A 22,536-nucleotide genomic window follows, 5' to 3' on the forward strand; every position below is an offset into this window, starting at 1 on the left:
TTTCCTGCGGCCCCTCAGAAAGGTGCTAATTTGTCAAATCTGAGGCAATTACCTCAAGCCCCAACTCGTGGAATCCCACATGAACGCCCAAGAAGTGACTTTCCCACCTTTACGCTAACGAACGCTCACAACGCTCAGTCAATAGTAAATAAATTTGACGAATTTGAACTCTTATTAGATCAGGAGCACATAGATGTTGGCGTTGTCACCGAATCATGGTTTCACAAAGACCATCCTGACACCATGCTATCAATTGACGGCTACAAACTTTTTACTAAATCTCGCAGCCAAAAAAGGGGCGGCGGCGTGGCTATTTACGTCAAATCCAATATTGCTGCCAGTGAGATCCAGGAAATCGCTGTCCCAGATGAACTGGAGTGCTTATGGGTCCTATTAAAACCAAAACGACTCCCCAGAGATGTCTCTGTCATCGCTGTGTGTGGCATCTATATTCCACGCGACTCGCCTCATCGGGATCTTCTCGATCAACATCTGCTGGAATCCATGGATTTTCTTCATACCAAATATCCCGAAATAGGATTCACAATAATGGGGGACTTTAACAGAATGAATGTGAACAATGTTCTTAAGAACTGTAACCTCAAGCAACTAGTTACTTTTCCAACTCGTGGTGAAGCTACACTAGATCTTATCGTGACCAATATTAGCTCACATTTCAAAGATCCCATACCAGTTTCGGCATTAGGAAAGAGTGATCATATTTGTATTATTTGGAGACCAACAGTGCTTCACATTGCCAAACATCGCAATGACAAAAGGACTCATCGTCCTATGAAAGACTCCCAGATCAGAGAATTTGGATTATGGATCCAAGATCATGACTGGTCCAATGTTCTCACTGCTAGTACCACACAGCTAAAAGCAGATACACTCTACCGGTCTCTGCATGATGCTATTGATTCACACTTTCCTCTTGCCACACTCAAAGTCCATAGCAATAATAAACCATGGATGACACAGAAAATCAAGTCCCTTGTAAAAGATCGTCAGAAAGCATTTGCAGCCCATAATGTAGAGCGTTATAAAATGTTACACAATAAGGTCCAGCGTGCTATTAAGAAATCTAAGGTTGATTATTATGCAAATAGAGTAAGAAATCTTCAAGCTACTGAGCCACGGAAGTGGCACCAACAAATAAGATCAATGACCAGGAACACCAAATCTGAGCTCAGTATTCCTATTTCAGGGGTAAGTGTTGATGATCATGGTACAATTGCCAACACAATTAACGACCAATTTGTCAGCATCTCGTCTAACATACCTCCGCTGGATCTGGGCTCTCTTGAGGCCTACCTACCGGCCCCGGATCAATCACCATCACTCTATACCCTTGGGATGTGTATGCTGAGCTCAAAAAGGTCAAGTCTACCAAAGCCAGTGGCCCAGATGGTATCTCTCCCAAATTAATTAAGGAATTTGCATATGAATTGAGTGTCCCCTTGACCAATATTCTGAACAGCTCATACGCTGAAGGTGTTGTGCCCACTCAATGGAAAAGAGCCATAGTGGTTCCAATCCCCAAAACAAAGCCTCCTAGGGCTGATAAACTCAGGCCTATTTCTTTAACAGACTGTTTTTCCAAAATCAGTGAAGGGTTTATCACTGACTGGGTGCTGGAGGATATCCAGGACAAGATTGACCCCCAACAGTATGGTAATATTAAGGGCATTTCCACATCGCACTATTTGGTCAGCCTTCTTCACTCAATTCACCAAGGTGCTGACAAAGTCAACAACATTGGAACGGTGGTTCTGACGGACTTCTCAAAGGCGTTCGATATGATCGACCACACTATCCTCATTAGTAAGTTTATCCGCCTTGGAGTCCGCAGATCCATCGTTCCATGGTTGTGTGACTTTGTCAGTAACCGTGTCCAATGTGTGCGCTATAACCAAACTCTCTCTGAGTATAGGGTCCTCAATGGAGCTCTTCCCCAGGGAACTAAACTTGGTCCCATTGGATTTCAAGTGGTGATCAATGATGCAGCCCAAAACATGGATTCTGATAACAAATGTTGGAAGTACGTGGATGACTTGACACTTGCAGAGAATCGCTCACATCCACAACCAAGCAAGCTTCAGGATGAACTGACTAAGTTCAATGACTGGACTAACACCAACAAGCTTAGCTTAAATCCCTCCAAGTGTCAAGCCATCTAGATCTGCTTCAAAACAGACCCTCCTGCTCATTCTAATCTAAATATTTCTGGCATCCCCCTGAATTTTGTAGATGAAGCAAAAATCTTAGGCGTGTGGATCCAAAATGATCTCCGTTGGAACAAGAACATATCTCAGATCACATCTAAAGCAAACCAAAAATTATACATGCTGCGCATGCTGAAAAAATTTGGTTTTAATGAACATGAGTTGATCACCGTATACAAAGGCTACATTCGCCCTCTTTTAGAATATGCTGATGTAGCCTGGCACTCCTCACTCTCTGCTGGTCAGAGTAGTGCCCTGGAAAGGCTACAACGTTGTGCATGCAGGATTACGCTGGGCCAAAATTTCACCTCCTATGCTGAGGCCTTGCGGACTTGCGAGCTTGAGTCCCTGTTTGATAGGAGAGAGAACCATTGCCGCAGGTTTGCCGAAGGACTTGCCAACTCATCGCGTACCAATGATCTTCTTCCCCCTACCAGACAGGCGAGTCATGCTCGCAATCTCCGCAATGCGCACCACTACTCGCAGCTGCGTTTCAGAACATCTCGCTTCAAAAACAGCCCCATCCCCTATTTTGTTGATGCATTAAACAAGTAGGGCGCCGTTTATTCGAGTTTTCCTGCATGCACGCCCATTTCAGCTTTTATATTTATTTATTGTGCAATAATAGTGTGATTTTATCGTATTTACTTGTGTCTGCCATTTTATGTTATTTTATATTATACTTTTTTCATATTTATATCAATTTTAATGAATGCTTTTACTCTGTACATTGACATGTAATTTGACCTTCGGGTCACAATATGTTGGTTTTTAATAAATATACTTGATTTTTGTCATATTCGCAATATTTTGTATACTGTAAGTTTCCGTGGCTATTTGCGGCGTTAGCACTGTTACCATGATCGTGAAAATGTTTGAAGTATATTGTATTTTATCAAGGAACAGGCAACTTTTATGCATACAATGTTATGTTAAATACAAAGTGTAATGTCACAGGTTTTGTTGGGGGAAGGGTGGTGTCAAGTTAAGTCATAGTTTCATACAATTTACATGCAATGACTGAACCATAACAATTACACTGTGAGTAATAAGACATCTACAGTCTTTGTTGTTTTGATATACTTACTTCCGTATAGACTTCCACACAGTCTTCATCAAAAGCATTGTTAGGTTCATAGTAATTCCAGTTGGTATAAGTCACCTCTGATCCATCACTCCATTCAAAGTACATCTCTTGATCCATGTCATTCAAACCAAGCCAAATTTTCTGGTAGAATGGGGAAGCTGTATAGAAAAATATGCATGCAACAATTTGAAGAAAGTATAATCAAGTTCTTGTACTCTATTCAAGGCTCTGACTGTGAAATGTGGGCCAGCTAACTTGCACACACTACGAAGTCTGAAAAGAACCTGCCTCGAATCACAACACACATACGGGAACCAGCTGGCATTGGGATGCTGGAGTTCTGAGCCTGATCATGTAGACCGGATCCCAACTTTGCAATAATCAATGCATACAATATGCGTTCCCAGTGTCAATGACCATGAGCTTGACGACAAATTCTAAATAGACTAGCTCCAAGTCTTACATGTTATGATTGAAATTTTGAGCGATTTCTCTTGAATGAAACAGCATTTTCTATGAATTCTTGGATGGACCTTGGTCAATTTCATGTATTTAATAAAATTAAGTTCACATCATTGCACATGATAAAATCACAAATAAAATACCTTTTCAACATTTGAAAAAATTCTTGTATAGCAGGCTTGAAACAGTCTAATGATGAATGTACCAAATGACAATAGTGCTTGAAAGTGTGAGCATTGTGTGCAATGCACTCTGTAAATCGCAGCACTGAGTGTTTCAGGCCTATGTGATGCATAATGATACATAATGCTAGGGTGATCAGCTTCCATAGCTTTACTACTTATGCATTCCCTGACATAGCCTAAATTGTAAATGGATGACCACAAATCATATAGCCTACAACATTCTTCAAGTAAACTGAAATATTATACCACACTATTAAAAGTTCAAATATCCAAAATCATACCACACTATTAAAAGTTCAAATATCCTAAATTAGCCAATTATCTGACCTATTAAAGCTTACAGATATTCACAACTTAGTTTTTTTTCACAACCACAAAATAATACCACAAAATGATACCTCAGAGGCTACTAAATTCAAGGGATGCCATCCAGATATGACGAGACAGGTATATGGGAAGAGGTCCGATTTTAGATGCAGGAGGAAATTGGAGCACCCAGAGAAAAACCAGAGGACGAGCAACCAAACTCACATGTGGCACCGCAGGGAATTGAACCCCGGCCACAGCGGTGATAAGCGAGTGAGAAGACCACTACACTAACCCACCCTCCCAATCCTGAAATGTTCCTTTTCATAAATAGCTAATATTTAAGGAAAGCATCATACTTGTACTTTTTTATTTACAACATCACCTTCATTTGTCAATGCCGCTATAAATCCATTTTCATTAGCATCCCAAACTGAGGCAAGTTCTGCCCCTTGGTCTTGGCACCTTTTCCTTGCATCAGCAAACTCTTCATAGAAGTCCATATGTTTGTAGCAATAGCCATTATAGGGTCTCCAATCACCTGTGCATCCATAGGTAGGAGGCAGTGGAGTGGGCGGTGGGGCTGTTGTTACACTCATGTCTGATACAAAATATAACAATACATACACCATTAAATTTTGGTATTATTTTTTCAGAGCTGGTTAAAAGTATCAGTTTTATTAGTAGCACAAAATACATGCTCATTGTTGTCATAGCAATGTAACCACAAATGTACATACTATCCACCAACAAGTCCCAGTATCACCCGTTAATGAGGGCCAATCATTCCAAGAAGTGCGAGAAAAGAAACTGCTATGCACATACCGCATATTCTTATGATCTTTTGCTGAAACGTAAAGACACACAGTGCAACACTGACGTGATTGTTAGAATCGAACGATTTGTTAGAAACAATGAATATGCAAGAAATCACAGCATACAAAGCACAGGGACTTTGCCTGTTGAAAGATGGTTTGTATATTTTCTTGTCTGTGGATACAATATAACAGAGGTGTTGGTAAAATAATTATATTTCTGATAATTTCCCCGAAACATTACATCTAGCCTATGCAGTTATAATAATCTATGTCTAAACAAGTCACATGACCTTCATTTTGAGCGTCCATTGGACTTACCTCTTTCATAGTAATCAAATGGGTACGTATCCTGTGTAGGTAACAAACCAACTGTGTCCGCATTGATGTTGCTAAGATAACATACACGGTTAATACGATCATAGTCAAAAGATCGGCATGTAAATGATGTAGTGGAGACACATTGTTTGGCGCAGTCTTGAGGCCACATATCACCAAGGATGGCGTTATCATAGCCATCAATCTTGGCAAGGGTGTAAACATAGAAATTCTTAGAAAGGTAGGCTGGGAATTAAAAAAACAGAACAAGTCAAAATGAGATTCGTTCCACAACTGTCTCTGGCACCACAGGAATGGAATGAACTAACCATCAGGGAGTCCAGGTTTAAATTAGCTTTATTGTTTCATTTTCCATGCTTATTTGTCTTACGCAGCACTTCGGTGAATTTTAAAGGTGCTTTACAAATAACTCTATAATGTATTTTTCATCACTATAACAGTTTTATTACTATAACAATTTCATTACTATAATAGTTGCAAAATATGCTTATCTGGATATAGTATTTAAGTTCATCAAAATAACCACCAAACACCTATTATCTCTGACAAAAAGAGACCTCCTCTACAAAGGGCGAAAGCAGGAATTCAACTCGGCACCAGAACTAAACTGGAAACGGGGACTGACATTGCCTATATTATGCCCTCATTCTATCAATGGTCACCAAAAGGGCCAGCATCACAGGATTTCTTTTAGTTCTAGTTCTAGTTGGTTACGACTCAACACCCCTGGTGAAAGACGAATCGGGTATGGTGTGCGCTAGTTCTTCTTTAAATGGTGAAATGATCCGTTGAGCTGGTTTTTGAATACTTAGGGTTCTTGGATATTGCTTATTTCTTGTGGTAGATTGTTCCAGTCTATGACGGTTCTTGGAATAAATGAATACTTGTAGCAATCTTTTGTTGGTTGAAGTTCAATGAATGATTGTGAATGAGATCTCCTGGTGGAGCGCTGTAGGCCTACCGGGCGCAGTAGTGTTCGCACTGGTATGGAAAGGTAACCCTGTAGCGATTTTTGGAATGTGGCTAGACGGTTGATGTTTCTTCTTCTGGCTAGTGTTCTCCATTGTAGTTGTTGGATCATGGTGGTGACACTGCTGTATCTGTCGTAGTCATTTTTTTTACAAAACGGGATGCTCTCCATTGAACTGCCTCCACCTGATGTATGAGTTCTGTGGTATACGGGTCCCAGACCGCTGAGCAATATTCAAGTGATGGCCTAACTAGTGAGCGGTATGCCAGATCTTTAATGTCTTGTGTGCATGAACGTAAATTTCTTTTAATGAACCCCAATGACCTGTTTCCTTTTGCAGTCATATGGTCTATGTGCTTACTCCATTTTAGGTCATTTGACAATTCTACCCCGAGGTATGTGTGTGAGTTCGTCTCCTGCAGGGTAGTGTTATTTAATGTGTATGAGCTTTTGGGTTGCGTGAGTTTGTAACTTTCAGAACAAAACTTTTTCTTGGTTAAATTTCATTTGCCAAGTATACTCCCACACTGTAAGTCAGTCAAGGTCAGTCTGTAGAAGGTCAGCGTCACAGTCACCAGAGATGGTTCTGTAGATTACGCAATCGTCTGCGAATAATCGTACAGTGGGAGGTTATATCGTCAGGAAGGTCATTGATATACATCAAGAATAAGAGTGGACCGAGTACAGTGCCTTGCGGAACGCCAGATTTGACACTGACCCAGTCCGAACATTCACCTCCGATAACTACCCTTTGCTCTCGGACCATTTGGAAGTTTGGATTTCTTTTGTTTTTTGCTTTATTTCTTCTTTAACCTGGGACACTCAATCAGTTGAAAACACAATTATTAATCATCTGTTCTTCCTTGAGGCCTTCATTTCTTCAAATGAATAATGTTCCCTCACTCATCAAAAAATCTAAAATTCAAGGATAGTTGAATTTTCAATTCCTATGCCGAGAGTCAGTTGAAACTCTTCACATCTCTCCATCAAAGACGTCGAGTAGCTGCAGCAACAGTCCTCTACAAAATGCACACTAGCTTGTGCCCGCTTGTGCCCACCAGACCTGAAGGCACTGCTACCAAAGCCATTTGTAGTCAGAAGAGCTACCAACTCTCGAGCTTGTCCATGCCTTGCTATGCTCTCACAGTCAGTTTCTAGAACCATATCTACTGGCAGGACCTTCATCCACATTGTAGTTCACATTTGAAATAGCCTACCAGATGGAGTAGTCAGAGACATATCTGACAATTGTGCACCATCCTTCAAGAGCAGAGTGCATAAGCATCTTATTTCATGTGCCTGATGTTTTACTGTACGCCTTCACCCTTATTGTTCCTAAGCTGTGGTGAACCACTGATTGGCCCATGTAGTTGTCTTTTATAGTGCCTAGGTGCCTATACGTTCTTGTGTCACTCCTCATGGGCTATAATTGTTCACTCTAGCATTTTAGCACCATAGCCCCCTTCCAACTAAACTAAAAGATATGGTAAATATAAATGTTTTTTATTGCATTTGGTTATTTTGGTGAAGATCTGAAGATGGATATATGTGTACACAAAAAAACCTTCCTTGGTAACAAACAAGGGAAGAGGCCTACGCATCATACACTGGAACATGGAAACATTCAAACATTACAAACTAGCGCACGAGATCAAATTAATGATGCTTAATCGTATTCTTAATATATCAATATACAGGGGAAAGAAGAATTACGCATCACACACTAGCACAATTAAACATGAATTTACAAATGGAAACATTACATGCAAAGGCAGATATGCCAGAGTAAAAACTCCGGACATACCTGCCTGTGCGGGACTCGAACCCCAGACCTCTCGCTTGTCGGGCGAGCGCTCTTACCACTGAGCTACACAGACTGTCCCTGATAAACAGGACTCAAGTCTGGTACTTATGGATATGAGCAGTCATGCGGGGTAAACAGTACAAACAACACATTACATACCAGTGTATCGAGATCAATTAATGATGCTTACCCGCCGACCTAATATAATCATGCAAACAAGGGAAGAGGCCTACGCATCATACACTGGAACATGGAAACATTCAAACATTACAAACTAGCGCATCGAGATCAAATTAATGATGCTTAATCGTATTCTTAATATATCAATAGACAGGGGAAAGAAGAATTACGCATCGCACACTAGCACAATTAAACATGAATTTACAAATGGAAACATTACATGCAAAGGCAGATATGCCAGAGTAAAAACTCCGGACATACCTGCCTGCAAAAGGGGACTCGAACCCCAGACCTCTCGCTTGTCGGGCGAGCGCTCTTACCACTGAGCTACACAGACTGTCCCTGATAAACAGGACTCAAGTCTGGTACTTATGGATATGAGCAGTCATGCGGGTAAACAGTACAAACAACACATTACATACCAGTGTACGAGATCAATTAATGATGCTTACCCGCCGCCTAATATAATCATGCAAACAAGGGAAGAGGCCTACGCATCATACACTGGAACATGGAAACATTCAAACATTACAAACTAGCGCATACGAGATCAAATTAATGATGCTTAATCGTATTCTTAATATATCAATATACAGGGGAAAGAAGAATTACGCATCACACACTAGCACAATTAAACATGAATTTACAAATGGAAACATTACATGCAAAGGCAGATATGCCAGAGTAAAAACTCGGACATACCTGCCAAAAGCGGACTCGAACCCCAGACCTCTCGCTTGTCGGGCGAGCGCTCTTACCACTGAGCTACACAGACTGTCCCTGATAAACAGGACTCAAGTCTGGTACTTATGGATATGAGCAGTCATGCAATTAATGATGCTTACCCGACATAAGGTGTATGTACCTTCCTTGGTACATACACCTTATTTTATATTAATTTTAATAAGCAAATTAATAGAAACAGATATGCCGTCAAGTTGGTCCACTTTGCGGTGACACAATCAGAGATGTCTACTGACTCAGCACTGAAACAGTATGTGATCTGAAATGTGCCCATCCACCACAAAAAGGGCCATAATGTTGGCAGAACTAGTTTTAGTTCTGCAGGGTTCCAAAATTCCATATAACACTAGTGACAACACCGTAGAGACTGTATACAGTCCTTGGCTAAAGAAAGATGATGTTGTGGATGAGGATAATGCTTTGGACCCATTCAAGTGTATACTGCAATCTGGGTCCCATTTTTGCACTAATAATCACATTTTTGTCCACCATCATAATTAGTTGCTCATGCAGGCCACTTAATGTACTTCTGGCATTTATCGACTAGGGCCTGAAATTGAATGATAATTTACCTTGAAATTCTCACTGTAGACCTCCTTGTGGAAGTGTAACACAGGGCTGACGAGAGTTTGTGATATTAATGTTTACTTCTGTTTGTCGCCGAGGTCTGGTTAACTTCCAAAATAGCTTGCCTAAAGAGTTCAGTCGTTTTGATGTCTACGGTCGATTGGGGCAATTGGTTCCAGGATGAATTTGCTTCTTTAAGTTTGAGCACTTCAAAGGCATGTAGTGCTTAGCATACATTTTGCCAGGCCCATAACAAAATAATCTGGAGGTACATACTCCATGAGAGACACACAAACATGATTGGTTGCAAATAATTCACATGATACAAACAGTTAATGTAAACCACAAATATTAATAGTACATAAAGCACCAAATTGCACACAATTTATGGTCTGGGCCTCAAATAATTGTCTTGCACAATTACTTCAGACACTTCTGATTGAGAAAAATTTGTATGTATCAATCCTTGGCTAAAATCTTAAATATTTAACTGACAGAGTCTCAATCATAATCATTTCATTTTCTCTTTTGCAAATATTTTATTTTCTAGCTTTCACTGGTAGTATTTGTATTGGAATAGGTAAACTTACAACTTCTCTTGCATATGTATCCCATTTGAGAATCGCAATCATAATCATTCCATTTGCCATTAATGAACAGCATGTGCGCACAATGTTCACTTCCACCATTACTTGGTTCCCCTGAAAAGGGCAATAAAACATAATAAAAATATTCATAGATTAATCTTTGTCAGGCATGAATTTCATGGCAGCATATATGGTCGAATCCAACCAAAAGTGTCCACGGGCCAAAAATAAAAGTCCGAAATAAAAATGTCTCCACAATTTTTTTCCTTTTGCCCATTGATTGATGACATATTGGCCTTATAGGAACCAAAAGTGCCATTACTAATCTTGAAAAATAAATCCAGGACGTGTGATAGTAAATGTGATATCAAAACCCAATGTTACCTACGAATACCACTAGGATGCTTTCACTATCGCAATACTAATCAACCTAAAAGAAATGGAATATTCCCATTAACGCTTTTTTCGTGTAATATAGACCACAGGGTGTCAGGAAAATGCTAGCTCAACCAGAAAATATTTGTTTTTATTTTTATAACGCGATCAATATGATCTTAGTCAATTTATGCTAGTTTATTTTTGAAAATGAAGTTTATGTCAGTTTCTGTATTTTATTTATCAAATGAGAATGAATCAATTTACACATTGTATTAGAACGAGTAGGATATATGTTTTCAAAAATATTAGGAATTATACGCATACACATAACGCTTTATACAATGAAAAGGTGAAGAAACCCGGGTATTCGTGGGTAACATGAGCGACTTAACAATATCTATATTGAGTTTAGAGGTTTAAATTTTGCTATTATGGTAATGAATTAATAAAATGGTAGTTTTTAGATCTCTTTCAGATGGTATGTCCAAATGAATAAATGCTATTACCTTAGATCAAAAAATGTTGATGCTTTTAGCAAGATTTTGACCACTTCATTTTGATATACAAGTAGTTAGTCAGCAATTTTACATAATAAATAATTGTTGAATGAATCCGTATATGGGTAATAATAGTGTCCTGGGGTACCGCTTAAAGTGTTTGACAATTAATTTCCATTGGTAGAGACACTTCATTACACATGTCATGTATTATGCTGTATTCGTAAGTAACATTTCAGTATTTGTAGGTAAGAATTAGACTTTTGGTGGATATCGCAATCAAAACTTCATTTTATAAAGCACTTTGAATGTATTATTTTCTTTTATGTGTTTATTGATACTTAAGACCCTATCATGTATTAATAATGTCGGTTCACAGCGGTTGAAAGAGGATTGAAGTAAGAAACAAAGGCACTAAAGTGACTTTAATTTGCTTAATTGCACACAAATCGCTTAAAACCGTTATTGCAGACATGTGAAGTCCATCTTGGAGTCAGTTACGTCTTGTGGCCTTTCGTTTGAGGGCAACTACAATTAGCTTTATATCAGGGTCCATCAATGTGTTGTCTAGATCATGAGACAATGAGAACAGTCGTTTTTCCATGGTATTCGTAGGTAACCTTAGCGAAAACGTCAAAAGTTACCTTCGAATAAATCAATTTGGACACAAATTACTCAGAAACCAGAAGGTCGGTAAACATTTAAAATGAAGCACACATGACAGTTGACAAATCCAAGTATTTATCCCCTTCTAATCTTCTTTGAATCTGATTTTTCTTTCAAATGAGCAGACCGCCGTCTATTTCAGTACATATTTTTCACCAATTAAACCGTATTCAGTTTTGCATGGTGGGCATGTTTGTGAATTCGCAACTTTCATTGACATATGATTTGATAGCAAACATACAGGCCTTTGTTATGTACCAATATGGGCATTGGCATGAATGGCGGTGTTTCACAATACTGTCATGATGTCAAATTGTATTCGTAGGTAACATTCGGTTACCGAAATTTACCTACGAATACTTGCTTTTATTGTTGAAATCTCAGAAATATTTAAACGCAGGCTATTGAAACTTGGTAGAAATAAAGAGTGTATTACCCTGCACCTATTGCTTAACTATTGTTTACTATTCTCTCACTTTGTGGAAATGGCACAGCTTTTATTTTTTACCAAACTTACCCTTGTGCCATTTAGAATTTCTGGCAGCTAAACACAATAATAAAGATGTCCGTCTTTAAGAAATATTTTGAAAAAATTGGTAAAAATAGCATGTTTTGGGGTCTCTGTGTCTAAGTTTTTCACAGAAGGGGGTCTTATTATATATGGCGCGAAGCGCATGATCAAGGTGAATAAACACAATACAAAAACGAATGGCAATTGATTAATACTTTTAAGTTATGGCCCTGAACATGCCGTGTACACTTTTCGTTGGATTCGACCATATATCCTTGCCAGAATGCCTTTACAACACGCTATATCAACCTCATTTCATCAAATTATACTCCCTTTTTGCATTTTGAGAATAGACTGGTTAAATATGGATTGATAGTCACAAAATAAACAAGTGTTGCAAGATCTGATGCTCTGTTCATTGAGTTTCTTTTTGTCACTACAGTCCCTAGATAGAAAATCAGTACAGAAAACTGAAATAGAAGAAATGCATTGTGGGAAGTGTAAGATATCTTCTCTGCGCCTGAGGTAACGTATTGTGTGAAAGAGGTCTGCATATGACTGATGTGTTTAAATCATCTGTATAACTTACAAGACCCATTCAGTGATCCCAGCACACATGTAAAAAAATTAAAATTGTTTATAAATTGCTTAAAAGTGAAGGATAGGTCATTCAAATTGTCATTTGGTATTTTTGAAATGCAAAATTTGGCAAACAAAACCAAAGAAAACAGCAGTATTGATGAAGTTGATTGATTGAGTTGAACCCCATTCAAATACATGTAGCTAATTTATATACTGTCAGTATAAAAATTACAGATTCATGAAAAATGCCTTATTTCGTCTTACTAGTAGGCTATATTTAGAGAATAAACAATGGGAATTTTTGTTTTTACTATCCTCTACCGTGTGATAGATGACAGGCAGGTCCAATATTTTGAGTAGTGGATGCCGGCGCACTACGATAAAACCGTTATAAAAACTCCCCTTTTTCTAAAATGAACGAAAGTTGTTTACAGCTTCATGTCTTTTATTACAGCGTACTGCTAGCGCCTCACGAGTATTCCGCTTTTCGTCTCACGCATACAACGCGATACATACGCTCACCTCTACAAGCGTGTTATGCGTTATCAACACGCATGATGATGTGGGGTCGTCTACGGCCTGATAGACAGCACCCAAAATCATTCGATTATCCAATCAGATTATGTGTCTACGAACTAGACCACTCCCACTGACTAAGAATGGCACATCTATGACAATGACAAAGGTCCCAAAACCTATATTTTGATGATTTTTACAATCATCCTGATGAGCAAATCACTGAGTGGGCCTTTAATTAAGCCATAATGTGTGATTTGCTCCACAGCATTTCTACTTGATTTTAAAACCCAATGGTGTACTAAAATACCATGTAAAAGACTAAGCCTGAAGTGCTTTAATTAGAGTAACATTTAAGCTTTTATATTAAAACCAGAGATCTTCGGTTTTATTCCGAGTTCACCAACCAAGTGCTTGCTAATGTCTTGTGAATGTCAGCCTGTGTGCATATCACTACTCATCTTACATCTTGTTTGTACATCCCAGCTGTGTGATGCTCCATGAAAAAAAACATGAAAAAAGATCGCCGAGCTAATATACACTTTGTAGGCACTGGAATGAAATCACAATTTTTTTCATTTTACCTCATTTGTTTGCCTCAAAATTCAAAACGGAAAATGTGATCAGTGAAAACTAACATTTAAGTAGGAATCTATTCTTTATGCAAATCACACATTATTGTTTTAACCAATAAATTGAACTAAGCTGAACTTACTAAGCTGACTAAACTGGACTGACTAAGCTGACTTGCAACTTAGTTATTAAAATATTTAAATGGCACCCAGACCTCTTCAGCACTTTGGTCACTTCCTCCAATCCACACATCAAAATAATCAACAGGATTGGAACACAAGACCTACCTGCATCCCAGTTGATATATCTAAATGACACACTATCAACCATTCTCACACACCTTCAGCACTTAGATCACTACCTCCAATACACACACACCAAAAATAATCAACAAGATTGGAACCCAAGACCTACCTGCATCCCAGTTGATATATCTAAATGGCATACTATCAGACCATTCCCATCCTCCTTCAGCACTTAGATCACTGCCTCCAATCCAAGCCTGACCCTGGATAGAATCACCAACTCGATCTGAACATATAAGATAAAAGACAATAGTTGTTTTGCATATGGAAACCTTTGGGGAACTAAGATTTTCCCAAGCTGTTCCACGGTTTAACTCCTACAGGTAATATGGCCTAAAATTGAGTGTTTTTTTTTTATATCTGTTGCCACCACTATATAAATTGGTCAGGAATAAGTTAGTTCTGCCAGTTAAATGGAACCATGGTTTTCTGAATTTTTCAAAAATTGGGAAATTCAATTATCTTGGGATAAACTCTGTATTTTTGGTTAAAATTTCCCAGATTTCTGAGCAAAATGAATGTCTGCTGAAACAGTGTGAGGTTCTAATCAGCAGAAAATCAAACAGCACCATCTAATCTCTTAGTGAAATTTCTGCAGAATGTCAACTTTCCAGTGATGTAACATTCAAAATCTTTGTTTAAATCATTAAGTTTCAGTTCCGTGTATATAGACAAATCCAATGAGTGATGGTCAGAATTCATTTGGCCATTGCTGGGTACAGACCCAATGAGTGGATAAAGCCGCTTAAAATTTATCTTATATTATATTGGGTTGTAAACTTTCATCATTCTTTGGTCTACTATGGTTTCAAGTCTCAAAAGAAGATGTTATTCAAAACATATGCAACACTTTATATTTATGAGACAATGTCAAAACTGTCACTCTGCAATTGTTTGTCGGAGAGCACATTTGCCAAAAACTTGTCTGAAAAGTGCTATATTCATAACCGGGTTGTTGGAAAATGGCTTGACCAAAACATACAGATCTTTCCGCCAGGCAGGCCCACTATGTCTTTATATTGTATGCCATGTCATATGTAAACAATGGTAAATATCACCCAAACAACCATACAACACAAGTTATGGTAATTATTGATTGCTCCATTCGTTGTTTGCATAGAATTTGGTCAATAAATAAAAAATAAATAAAAAAGCGCATTGATTTATAGTGCGCTACGCACAGGCACAATGCCTAAACGTTGATCCACAAGCCTCAGCACACTTTACAGGTTGTCGCTGAGCACTACAGCCTCACATCATTCCATAAATCATTTGACAACATATCAGGGACTTTGCTGCTTCAAGAGCGCACACCCTAGACATTCCACAAATGACCTTCGCAACCAGGATCAGCTCCCAAGTTTAGTACGGGTTACAACAAGACAATTAGCAGTAAATTCCTTGTCCAGGGGAATTTCAAGCTAACTCAATTTTTCCATGAGAGCGTACTAGGCACCACCAGGGTTTGAACCCGCACTTTCTTGCACCATAGTCGAACACCTTATCGATTGAGCTAACTTGACAGCTTAATATAATAACATACAGTCAATAGGGAGAGTGGTATATGGTGACTATGGAATAATCCAGTTTAGTGAGATAAAGGTTGTGGAATTTGCAGTGGAGATAACTGCATGATGACGATGGCAAATCCATAAAAGAAGGGGATGTGCAGGTGATCAACTCACTGCAACCCTCAGCTGGACTGATTTGCCATTATTTGTAATCTTACTTAATTGTTGACACTCACCCAGTATATAAGTTTCTTCATCATAACCTCCAATGCTAGTTAAATCACCACCTTCCATCCTACACTGTGTTCTTGATTCAGCCCAGGGCTTATAGGTGACAAGCTCAAATTTATAGCACAGGCCAGAATCCACATTCAATTCCCACTTCTCACCACAATGAAGGTCATGTGCATCTGGATGATATCACAAATCATTATCATCATAAAATACAAAGTATTCTTGTAGCATCTACATGCAGATGAATGTGGCATGAATGTTTGAGTTTAACTGTCTATTTTGTTTTGTATTCTTATTTTTATGTTTTTCTGTTTGCTTTGTTTTTTATGATATTTGTTTTAGATTATTTTCTTTTCTTAGAATGGATTTTTGTATTTGTTTTGTTTTCTAATGTATTTTTGTTTTTCTTTTGTTATATAATGAATGTTTGTTTGTTTTTTCTGATATCGTGTTTTTTACCTTCCATTTTGTTTACCTTTATAACACAATGTTTGCAATTGATCACATTTTTTCCTTTCAAAGTATTACTGTTACTAGGCACAGTCCTTTGTTTTGATTGCATGGTAAAACATGTTGTAATTCACACTTGATCAAGGTGAAAGACACACATTATAATAATAAACAAGTCAATATTGTAGACTTTCATTGAGGATGCTCCTGCCTTTAAATTGAACTTATATTGTTATTAAGGGGGTACTACACCCCTGGCCAATTTTGTGCCTGTTTTTGCATTTTTCTCAAAAATTATAGAACATTGGTGACAAGTAAGATATGTATATTGTAGGGGCAAGGACTACAACTACTGCACTGAAAATTCAGCAACTCAAGGAAAGTAGTTATTGATTTATTGATCAAATATTGGTTTTCCCTCATTTTTGACTGTAACTCCACAACTGTTGTCTGAGCTGAAATTAAATTTCCAGTACAGTAGTTGTAGTCCTTGCCCCTATAATTATCTTACTTGTCACCAATGCGCTATAATTTTTGAGAAAATGCAAAAATAGGCCCAAAATTGGGTAGGGGTGTAGTACCCCCTTAAAGTTAAAATTGAACTTGAAATTTAGAGTCACTTCAAGAAAAGCCATATAATTATAGACCACTTGTCATCATTGTTTATCAACAAAGGCAAGGACTGGTCTATCGATGTGCTTGAACGAACCGCTACACTGTTCAATGGCTTTCTTGTACTATATGAAATGTGGTGGGTGATTTAAACTGCACATGCCCTGAACAAACTACGATGCGTATGCACAAACAATTGAAATTGCCATAATTTGTGTGCATACTGCCAGGCAATGATGTCACATGTCAAGTGGTCTAGAAATACTGTATGACAATAATAATCCATTTCAAAGAAAATATTATTTGTCATAAGTCTCTAAAAATGCTTCTTTGAAACCCTGGGAAAAATCTTAGACATCATTATCTAAAATGATCTAAACTAATACAAGTGAATAATTCAAACTTACATGAAGGTTTTACACTGGGTGTCACTGGTGTGTTATCATCAACTAAAGAAAGAAGAATTAAATAGAAATAACCAAAATAAATTAATTATCACACAGTGGAATTAGGTTGGTCTCTATATAGCCCTGTGCTAAACACCATTATGCTAAATACCATGTTGGATTATTATTTTGGAAATCACATGATACCGACTTCTTAGAAAACCTGATCAAACAAAGATTTGCATGTGTAACACATTTAAATCAGCACAGGAACTAGTTATCACATATAGCTAAAGCATTACTGTTTGTGCGTATTTATGCGATGACTGCAGGTTGCATTAGTTTTTGCATGTAAGTTATGCAATTGCGCCATAATGAAACATATTTTGTTACAACTGATGGGAAGAAGTAGAGGCAGAGGGCAGAAAAACTTGAGGGATTGAGGATAAGAGACAAGTGGGAGAAGAGGGATGTGAGGTAAAGGGGGAAAGAGAGTGTGGCAGGGACAACAAAGATGTTGATAAGATTAAGCTGAATTAAATGAAACAACCGATCAATCTGTAATAATTATATTAAGGAGTTGGTAAAATTGTTTGCAATAAAAAGAATTTGGTGAAGCATTTGCAAATATTTGACTTCATTTACGAACCGCAAAAAAACTGGTGACCGCTAGTTTGACATTAATCACAGAAAGCTAGAAAAGGTTGCCAGAAAATGTTTAAATGTCAGTTAATATTTAAAGAGTATAAAATGTTTTCATAACATTCAAAAACATTTTTTGATAACTCACTGAAAAATATTCTAACATACTGTTATTTAAGTGTTGACAAAATATTTGGTATAAAACATTTGATCAACATTTTCAAAATGTTGTTGTAGCGTGTTTTCATACAAAATGTTCTAAAAAACATTTTCATGACCATTATATAATGAAACATTTAATGTTATGAAAACATTTTACTAAAACCAAACCCCAAAATATAACCTGTTTGAAACGTTTTAAAAGTTTTGTGTTTGCTGGGTAGTGCCTCCCTAATAAGCACCCACTGTAGAAATTTTAAAATGACAACTGTCTAAGCACCCCAATATTTAATGCACTGGTACAAATAAATTATGTCAAATGTCAAAATAAAATTACAATCTTAATTTGCATGCTTGGATTATTAGGAGTTTGCCTTCAGATACACCGTATCTTTTATGGATTATGTGTGTGTATTCCCAATTTTGACTTGCTTTTTTTTTAATTCATTTATTTATTCACGCACACAAGTAGCCAGCAGGCAGCATGAGCTGAAGATGCAGGCTTTACAAAGTACAATTTACACATCAAATAAAAAAATATATATACACATACACACAACAACAAGTTACTTAAAACAAAACAAAAAACAGAGATACAGGCAGAGGAGTTAAATACCGGCAGAAGCATAGGATTACACTAATTTTCCCAATTGAGTTTACTGATGATGAACAGAATGGTGGAATTTGAAACCTGTTTGCTTTACAGAAGGGTTCAGGAAATAGGTTGTATTTCAGTGTTCTAATAAGTGCCTCCTAAATGTAGCTGACACAAACATTTGGGTACTTATTAGGTCTAACACAGATCATAAACAAGACAGCACTAACATCCAAATTAAAGCCATATTGTAACATTTGCATAAAACCCACAAAATGTTAGTTTTCATTGTCTTCTTTTAAGAAATTCACTATATACAATACCAGCGCATTATGTCGCCGATGCAACTATGTCAAATGTGACTCAGATCAGTTCTTTTTTTTATGTTATATACTTCTTGTACATGTACAGTGTTATATGGGTATCTGGTATGCATTCAACTAATATATCAATCACAATAAAACATGAAAACAGGGTTTATTATTATTAAATCTCAGATTTTGTCAGAAATACATCATATGTGACACAATCTGGTCCATATAGGCCAAAGGAGGCATTTTTTTAAATTGAGTTACTACAAGTACTACCTTATACAAACATTATGCTATCATATATTGAAAACACCATAGGTCTAGTATACTTGGTTCTAAAGTTATGCGGTTTTGTGATGTCCGTTTTCTTATGTATTTTATTGTTTTTTACTACATACTTTTGCCTTAATCTCAATTTCAAATTTGCTGCCTTTGGCCTCCATGGACCATATCATGTCACATATTTAGGGTTAGATTTTTGTAGGGTATCTTAGTCCATCAAAGTTCACAGGGTCAGAAATTCGGCGAGAATCCGAGAATCCATTCTCGCAAAGATTCTCATCAACAAAATTGCAAGAATCTAAATGGATTCTCATAAATATTTCAATTTATCATACAAAGTAAATTGGCGAGAATCCATTGATTCTTGCAAAATTCCACCGGGAGAATTCAAAAGGATTCTCGCACTTGGTTGCGAATTTCTGACCCTGGTACATTAGATTAGTGCAAACATCTAGATTTCTAGAAAAATTGAGGATGCACTCATGAGAAAATGTTACAATATGGCTTTAACGGGACTGTGCATTTTTCAGCTAAATTGTTTGGGCCTGCTACATAGAATCTCACAGCTAAAATAGGCTTAAACAACATTATAAAGTTGTTGTTTTTTACATAATTTTTTAAACATAAATACAAATTCTCAAATAAAATGTATAGGCTAAAAATATGTGACATGATCTGGTCCACAGGGCCAAAGGTGGCAAATTTGAAATTGAGATAAAGGAAAAAATATGGAGTAAAACACAATGAAATACATAAGAAAATAGACATCACAAAACGTCATATCTTTAGAACCAGGTATGCTAGACCTTTGGTGTTTTCAGTATGATTAGCCTAAATGTTTGTGTAAGGTAATAATTATGGAAATTCAAAAAATGCATACTTTGGCCCCCATGGAGCAGATTGTGTCACATTATTAGAAAAACTTACTTTTTGGTTTCTTACAAATATAGTTTGAGCCTGATCCACATGTAAAATCACGCCAAGATCCCATAGCCTCAATGCCAGATTTCAATCTACCGCAGTCACCACCACCATCAGGCATATTGGTCCACCAATTTTTGAAATCAAGCTAAAGGAAATGAATGGAACAAATTTTGCTGCAAATTTTTGAGAGAAAATTGGAAATGCGACCCTTTTTTAACCATTTTCTTACAATGTAAACGACCCATTGATTACCTGAGCAGAGTAACAGTAGTGTACTCATTTTGGTATGAAACAAACAGGCCTAAAGCATGAAGCAGCGTGGCACACTTCTGGTTAAGACCTTTGCCATTGGTGCAAGATGTCACAGGCTCAAATTAAAATCAAATTCTACTCTCTCCATGGCTCATCTTGTAAAGGCAGGGCAGATGACCCATGATAAAAGACCTTGTTACGGTTCAGATCAGGGTAATAAGCCCGATTGTTGGCTGTCACTTGTGCCTAACCAGCTATCTACGGCAATCCCCTTCACCAGGTCACTTGTGCCTAACCAGCTATCTATGGCAATCCCCTTCACCAGGTCACTTGTGCCTAACCAGCTATCTACGGCAATCCCCTTCATCAGGTCACTTTTGCCTAACCAGCTATCTATGGCAATCCCCATCACCAGGTCACTTGTGCCTAACCAGCTATCTACGGCAATCCCCATCACCAGGTCACTTGTGCCTAACCAGCTATCTACGGCAATACCCTTCACCAGGTCACTTGTGCCTAACCAGCTATCTACGGCAATCCCCATCACCAGGTCACTTGTGTCTAACCAGCTATCTACGGCAATCCCCTTCACCAGGTCACTTGTGCCTAACCAGCTATCTATGGCAATCCCCTTCACCAGGTCACTTGTGCCTAACCAGCTATCTACGGCAATCCCCATCACCAGGTCACTTGTGTCTAACCAGCTAACCAGGTCACTTGTGCCTAACCAGCTATCTATGGCAATCCCCATCACCAGGTCACTTGTGCCTAACCAGCTATCTATGGCAATCCCTTCACCAGGTCACTTGTGCCTAACCAGCTATCTACGGCAATCGCCATCACCAGGTCACTTGTGTCTAACCAGCTATCTATGGCAATCCCTTCACCAGGTCACTTGTGCCTAACCAGCTGTCTATGGCAATCCCCTTCACCAGGTCACTTGTGCCTAACCAGCTATCTACGAAAATTCCCTTCACCAGGTCACTTGTGCCTAACCAGCTATCTATGGCAATCCCTTCACCAGGTCACTTGTGCCTAACCAGCTATCTACGGCAATACCCTTCACCAGGTCACTTGTGCCTAACCAGCTATCTACGGCAATCCCCTTCACCAGGTCACTTGTGCCTAACCAGCTATCTATGGCAATCCCTTCACTAGGTCACTTGTGGCTAACCAGCTATCTACGGCAATCCCCTTCACCAGGTCACTTGTGCCTAACCAGCTGTCTATGGCAATCCCCTTCACCAGGTCACTTGTGGCTAACCAGCTATCTACGAAAATTCCCTTCACCAGGTCACTTGTGCCTAACCAAAGTTTCATCAGCATTATCTTATATATTTCAGCTGTTAATAAATAATAAATAATGCTTAGATATGCTTGACATAAAAAAATGGAGATGTACATCACACATTTTGGTCAATTTTGTTACACCATTTCGAGCTAAAATTAGCATACTTCCAGTTACTTGAGATTGTAACTAAGCTATTCTTAGCAGCCACCAACCTTTCTACCAAATCTCACCAGGAGGGGTTATATTTGTGTGAAATGAAAATAAGTTGTTAAAGCATTTCTTACTGGTGTGCCATCATTCCACTCAAACGTTCCCTCTGTAGTCTTATCATTTAAGCCTATCCATGTAGCTATCTTGTAGACGTCCATTCGAGCTACAAAAGAAAACAAACAAAAATATAAAATGAACAAATAGCAAGAGTCAGGTAAGACAGTCAAAATTCATGAAAAGATAGAAATAGGAAATATTGCAGTATTAAAATACCTAAATGGGAGAAATAAAAAACATGTAGGGATTGCATTATTGAGGTCCTCTATAAGAAACATGCAGATTGCATGATTGAGGTCCTCTATAAAAAAAAACCCTGCA

At 38.0% G+C, this 22,536-nt stretch overlaps 1 protein-coding gene across 1 annotated transcript in view; it reads right to left on the reverse strand.

Moving 5' to 3' along the window:
- LOC140143035 (uncharacterized) overlaps window positions 1-22,536 on the reverse strand; it is a 131,812-nt gene that overhangs the window by 67,730 nt on the left and 41,546 nt on the right. Inside the window, exons 15-23 of the mRNA XM_072165077.1 lie at window positions 22,233-22,321; window positions 20,409-20,550; window positions 17,514-17,555; window positions 16,047-16,220; window positions 14,409-14,525; window positions 10,275-10,385; window positions 5,402-5,644; window positions 4,651-4,866; window positions 3,313-3,470 (exon numbers count right to left, since the gene is read on the reverse strand). Coding sequence (XP_072021178.1) covers window positions 3,313-3,470; window positions 4,651-4,866; window positions 5,402-5,644; window positions 10,275-10,385; window positions 14,409-14,525; window positions 16,047-16,220; window positions 17,514-17,555; window positions 20,409-20,550; window positions 22,233-22,321 — 1,292 coding nt within the window. The remainder of the gene's footprint in view (window positions 1-3,312; window positions 3,471-4,650; window positions 4,867-5,401; window positions 5,645-10,274; window positions 10,386-14,408; window positions 14,526-16,046; window positions 16,221-17,513; window positions 17,556-20,408; window positions 20,551-22,232; window positions 22,322-22,536) is intronic.

This window comes from Amphiura filiformis, chromosome 20 (assembly GCF_039555335.1).
Source record: "Amphiura filiformis chromosome 20, Afil_fr2py, whole genome shotgun sequence".
Classification (NCBI taxonomy): domain Eukaryota; kingdom Metazoa; phylum Echinodermata; class Ophiuroidea; order Amphilepidida; family Amphiuridae; genus Amphiura; species Amphiura filiformis.